Raw genomic sequence first — 5,748 nt, forward strand, 5'->3', positions numbered from 1 at the left:
ATCAGATAAATGGATTTCAGCACTAAGGATGAAACATTCACAGAATATATTTTGCTACTGAAAATTTAAAGAGTTGTGTTATTGAAATGATAGAAGTCGTTTCATTTTAGATGGCTATCTGAGGCAGTTTAAGTATTAATCTGGCTTTTAATATTAATAAAACATGTTTTTCTAGATTTAAAAACAAAATGCATTTGATTTTTGGATTCCTTTTTTTAAACTAAATTTCAAGGTAGGTAAATTCTTTTTCTTTTTTATCAATGAATAGAAGTTGGAGAGTGAAGACTGAATTATTTCTGTATTTTACCTCGTTGCGCAAAGTATGTAAAGTGTCTACCTAATATTTTAAAACTTATGTTGACCTAGTTCTGCAGGCTCCACATTATTCATACTCCATCACTTATTTGCTCAGTAATTTGTAACTTGGGGGGAGGGAGATGTACTCATCGGAGGTAAGTAGCCACATCTGAGCTGCTAAAGGGGTAAGGCAGGGAAGAAAGGACCATGTGGGCAGATTGAAAATGCATCCTCAAAAATTATCAGTGTTCTCTCTTCCCTCCTCTCCTTGACACCCGCCTCCCAACTCCAGGACCAAACAGTGAATCAACAGACTAGTTAAATAATCTAGGTTGTGAAGTTTTGTTATAAAACTATGAAAATAAGCATATAAGAAATTTAAACAACATAAAAGTATACCTCGCCTCTCTTCCTAGACACTCAATTCTATTTGCACAGCCCATAGATTGTTTATCTTTCCAAAGCTTTTCCACTTACATGTTAAGAAAGCTTTCTTTCTCTTCCACACAAAACCCCACCCAAAACCAAATACAGGAGCATACTGCACTGCATGACACTGAATCTTGCTGTTTTGTTCTTTATTTTGATCTCTATCTTATATGCAGAAGAGCACAGACTGGTATTGAAGTCAACACCTATTTAACTCCACCCACGCCAAAAAGTACCACTACAGGAGCTGCCTAGGGGCCCTACACAATCACAAATCTCCCTTTTTTCCACTGGAGGCAATATTACCCTGGCCTTTTAAGATAACTTCCTTGTTTGTCTTCATAATTTTATCACCTTTGTATGAATTCCTAAGGAATATTCTTAGTTTTTTGTTTTGTTTCTGAACCTGTTGTAAATGGAATCATTCTGTATATATTGGGTTTTAGAGTTGCCCGTGTTGTCACTAGTAGCTGCAGTTTGTTCTTTCCATTGCATTACAGTATTACATTGTATAACTGCCACAATTTACTTCTCTGTTCTCCCACTGATGGGCATTTGTGTTATGCCCAGTTGTGGAGTATTACAAACAATGCCGCTCTGAACGTTTGTGTACATGTGCGGAAGTTTCTCCAGGGTCCTGGTCTCCCCATTTCCCCTCCAACAATTGATTGGAAAACAAATTTCACGGGAGAAAGAACAGTGAAATAGACTCTAGTTCTAGCTCTGCAAGTCACTTAACCTTTCTGGCTCTCCATTTGTTTCCTCATGTGTAAAATGGGGGGAAGGTAGACTTGTTCATCTATAAAAGGCCTTTCAGCACTTAGAACTTTATTATTCACATTGAAAGTTACTGTGAACATGTGGATACCTAAAACGAAATGGACCCTCAACTATCTCTTATCCCTACCTCCATTCATCCCTGCCTTCCCTTTATGTTGTTTAAAACTTTTCAGATTTTCCTTATCTCTGTGCTACATTCTGGATAATTTTTCTACTTAATAATATATTCTGGTTCACTAATTTGCTCTGCATCTCTTCCATCTGTGGGTTAACTGGTAAAGTCATCTGTTGATTTTTTTTATTTTGATGTGTTTTTAGTTGACATATATGCTATTTGGGTATTTTCTGTGAATAATTAATTACTCATGATGCCTTGTTTCTTTATGTACTTAGTTATTCTGTGGGCAGCTCATCTTCTTTCAAAAATTACTTGTGGGCCAGGCGCGGTGGCTCACGCCTGCAATCCTAGCTCTCTGGGAGGCCGAGGCGGGCGGATTGTTTGAGCTCAGGAGTTCGAAACCAGCCTGAGCAAGAGCGAGACCCCATCTCTACTAAAAATCAGAAAGAAATTAATCGGACAACTAAAAATACATAGAAAAAATTAGCCGGGCATGGTGGCGCATGCCTGTAGTCCCAGCTACTCGGGAGGCTGAGGCAGAAGGATTGCTTGAGCCCAGGAGTTTGAGGTTGCTGTGAGCTAGGCTGATGCCACGGCACTCTAGCCCGGGCAAAACAGTGAAACTCTGTCTCAAAAAAAAAAAAAAATACTTGTGAGATTTATATGAAGTCTAGGATAAATGCATTTCAAGAGAGGATTTTAACTTTTCTTCTGCCAGGTACCTGGGCACTACCATTTTAGGTTCAATACACATGCTCTTAGAGCAAAAGTAGCATCAGTGCTCTGCTTATCTCTCTGGGTTCCAGCCTTGAAAGTTGGCTTGATAATTTATTCTTATATTGTCAGATTTTTGAAAAATTTAAAAAGGTTTTTAAAAAATAATTCATCTATCAAGTTTTTAATCAGGAAAGTTGATTGTGCTTCATAAATTAAACCTTTCATAAAGTCAGTCATGCTTTCATAAATTAAGCTATTTTCGCATCATTTCTAACACAGTATAAAGATACACCTTATTATTTTTTACAGCTACATAGTATTCCATGGTTCAGGTAAATCACAATTTAGTTACCATACTCGTAATGATGGATATTTAGATTTGGACAAATATTGTTGTTTATAAACACTACAAAACATTCTTATAAAATCAACTTGATCCTTAGAACAAATTTCTAGAAGCAAAACTGTAAGAGTAAAAAGACATGTGCAATTCATTATTTTGGTAGTTATAACAAGTTTCCCTCTGAGAAGGCTAGGCTACATTACATTCCTAACAATGCTATGTAAGAATGCACATTTACATTAAGAAAATCAATCCTTTGTCATGTGTTACAATTTCTTTTTCCACAATTTGTCTATTTATTTTACTTTGTTCAAGTTACAAAAGTTTTTAATTCATCAATCTCTTCCTTTATAGTTCTACATCTGTTATGATGCTTTATCCATTATTCACATTCAGATCTGTGTTCAATAAGCATTTATTAAAGTCGACTCATTTTAATAATTGGAATAGTTACAAAATAATTTTAAAAGGGCCTACAAAGTATAAATATTTACTATCTAGCCTTTTCCAGAAAAAGTTTCCTGGCCCCAGATATAGAATAAAAAGTTAATTGACACGACAAGTAAACAGACAAATCTAAGAGGAGGGACAACTAGCCTGACCTCCTCATTAGTATCATTTAAAAAAGAGGGGAGAGAGCATTATTCTATTAATAGATATAAAGACCAACAAGACATATAATCAAATTAGAGTGCAAGATTTGGTTAAGCCCTGAAAAAAAACATTTCTTTTGTCTTATTTATTTTTTTGAGACAAGGTCTCAAAGGTCTCTGTTGCCCAGGCCAGAGTACAGTGGAGTCATCATAGCTTACTGCAACCTCAAACTCCTAGGCTAAAGCAACCTTCCTACCCCTCAGCCTCCCAAGTAGCTGGGACTACAGACGTGAGACACCATGCCTGGCTAATACTTTTTTTTTTTTTTTAACTTTTTGCAGAGACAGAGTCTCACTATGTTGACCAGGCTAGTCTCAAACTCTTGACCTCAAGCCATCCTCCCACCTCAGCTTCTCAAAGTGCTAGGATTACACATATGAGCTACCATGCCTGGCCCCCAAAACATTTTTGTGACAACTAAATACACTTGCATATGGACTAGATAGTAAAGAAGATCAGGGGATCATTATTAATTTTCTAAGTGTGATAATGGCATTGTGGTTACATAGAAGAATATCCTTATTTTTAGGAGATTGCTGCAGAAATACATAGAAGTATTATAACACATGCAACTTTCAAATGGTTCTGCAAAAATGCACATACACACACACACAGACACACACAGATACAACGGATGAGGTCAATATGATTTTTTAAAGTAACAATAGTTTAATCTATGTGGGAACACAGACACAATCACTACATTCTTGGAATTTTCTGCGTATTTGGAAATTTTTATAAACAAAAAAGGCAGCTTACAAAAGAACACGCATCTTATAATCACATTTCCATGTAAATTTGCATATATTCATTTAAAAATCTGCAAGAATATACATGCCAAAGTGTTAAAACTGATTATTCCTCAGTAGTAGAATCACAGGTAATCATTAGTTTCCCTTTAATATTTCTTGGCATAATCTCAGTATTTTACAGGGAATGTGCATTACCTTGGTACATTTGGAAAAAACCAAAAACTCTTAGGGAGCTTCTTATGGAAAACTTGAGGGTAAACTGTTCATCTTTGGAATGTGTTATGATTTATCATATTTGCTGCCACTCTAAAAGAGATACCATGGCATACTGATCCCAGAAAGAATGTGTTTTCAAAAGTGAGCTTCTTATGTTTTCTCTCATGAGGCTTATTAAATCTATACACTTTTGATACAAAAGGGTATCATTTTTAGATGATACATTTATAAGTAATGCCATAATGCTTTTTATAGAGGTGCCAAAAAGGTAAAGACCCTTTGAAGTACTACTGTTTCCCCAAGTACTAAGTTGCTTATACTTTAAGGACCTTTCTTTCAATGTTCTTTACTTCATTTAGAATAGTACTAATCAAAAAGCAAAAGCAAAAAGCAAACACTAACTTTTAATCTTCTTTCCAGAGGTAGAATCACCGAGTAACAATTCTCTTGTTTGTCTTCAAATAAATCATCTTTGCTGCAATCCAATGGTTCACTCTAATAAATTTAAAACAAAACCTAAAACTGAAATTTTGAACTTGAAAATTCATAAAACAAAATACAATTGAAGTATATCTAGTCAAAGGGCAGTTTTCCATGTTATACACTGTTCTTTTAAAGGCAAATTATATATTTTCCCCCATCATTTCTTGTGACTAGAAAAAAAATTACAGATTCTTATTACCACTTAACATTTGTATACTGCTTATATAAAGGATCAGCTCTTTTTATAAAATCCTAAAATCCCATAACTAGAGGAAATAAGAATTAGCCTCATTTTATAAATGAAAAAACTGAAGATCAGAGAGATTTTTGTATAGATCTGAAACTTCAGGGGTATAATTTCCCTTATGCCTAAGATCTCACGATATTTTGAACTGTTAACTTCTTTTAATAAAGCAGTTTCACTTTGTTTTATTCCTTAATCCAATACTGTCATGTGTAGTGGCATAAAATGTGATTTTTGGAAGCAACAATAAAGTTAATTCATAGTATTTGTCACTTCAGTGACCACCAGATATACTATATTGCAAATTTATATCAAAAGTATAGTCAATTTGTATAACATTTGTTGAAAGGAGATTCAATGTATATATTTAAAAGATTCAATCTCCGTATTTTTAAAGTTCAAAAAGTTAAAGTATAAAATCACGAATATTTAAATGATGGGTCAAAACCTTTTAAGCACTTAAATTTTCTAAAACGATTCTTAAAGTAACGTATAATAAATAAACAGAACTTACTGAATAGTTTATGTTTTCAAGATTTGTTATTTTAAATGAAGTCAGGCAATCTGAGTTCAAGGAATCCTTAAAAAGTAGCAGTACTTGTTCACTTCCAGTTCCAATAAAGTCATCTATCAGTACTAAGCTAAGTTTTTCCCATTTAGCAACAACCTGAAAGAAAGGGAACATTAAAGGAAGAATAGAGGAGAAAAAAATCAG

General features: G+C 34.3%; 1 protein-coding gene across 1 annotated transcript in view; it reads right to left on the reverse strand.

Annotated features, from left to right (window-relative positions):
* FANCB (Fanconi anemia, complementation group B) overlaps positions 1-5,748 on the reverse strand; it is a 30,910-nt gene that overhangs the window by 9,914 nt on the left and 15,248 nt on the right. Inside the window, exons 3-4 of the mRNA XM_012649796.1 lie at positions 5,548-5,700; positions 4,674-4,801 (exon numbers count right to left, since the gene is read on the reverse strand). Coding sequence (XP_012505250.1) covers positions 4,674-4,801; positions 5,548-5,700 — 281 coding nt within the window. The remainder of the gene's footprint in view (positions 1-4,673; positions 4,802-5,547; positions 5,701-5,748) is intronic.

Source organism: Propithecus coquereli, unplaced genomic scaffold, assembly GCF_000956105.1.
Source record: "Propithecus coquereli isolate 6110/MARCELLA unplaced genomic scaffold, Pcoq_1.0 Scaffold303, whole genome shotgun sequence".
Taxonomy (NCBI): Eukaryota; Metazoa; Chordata; class Mammalia; order Primates; family Indriidae; genus Propithecus; species Propithecus coquereli.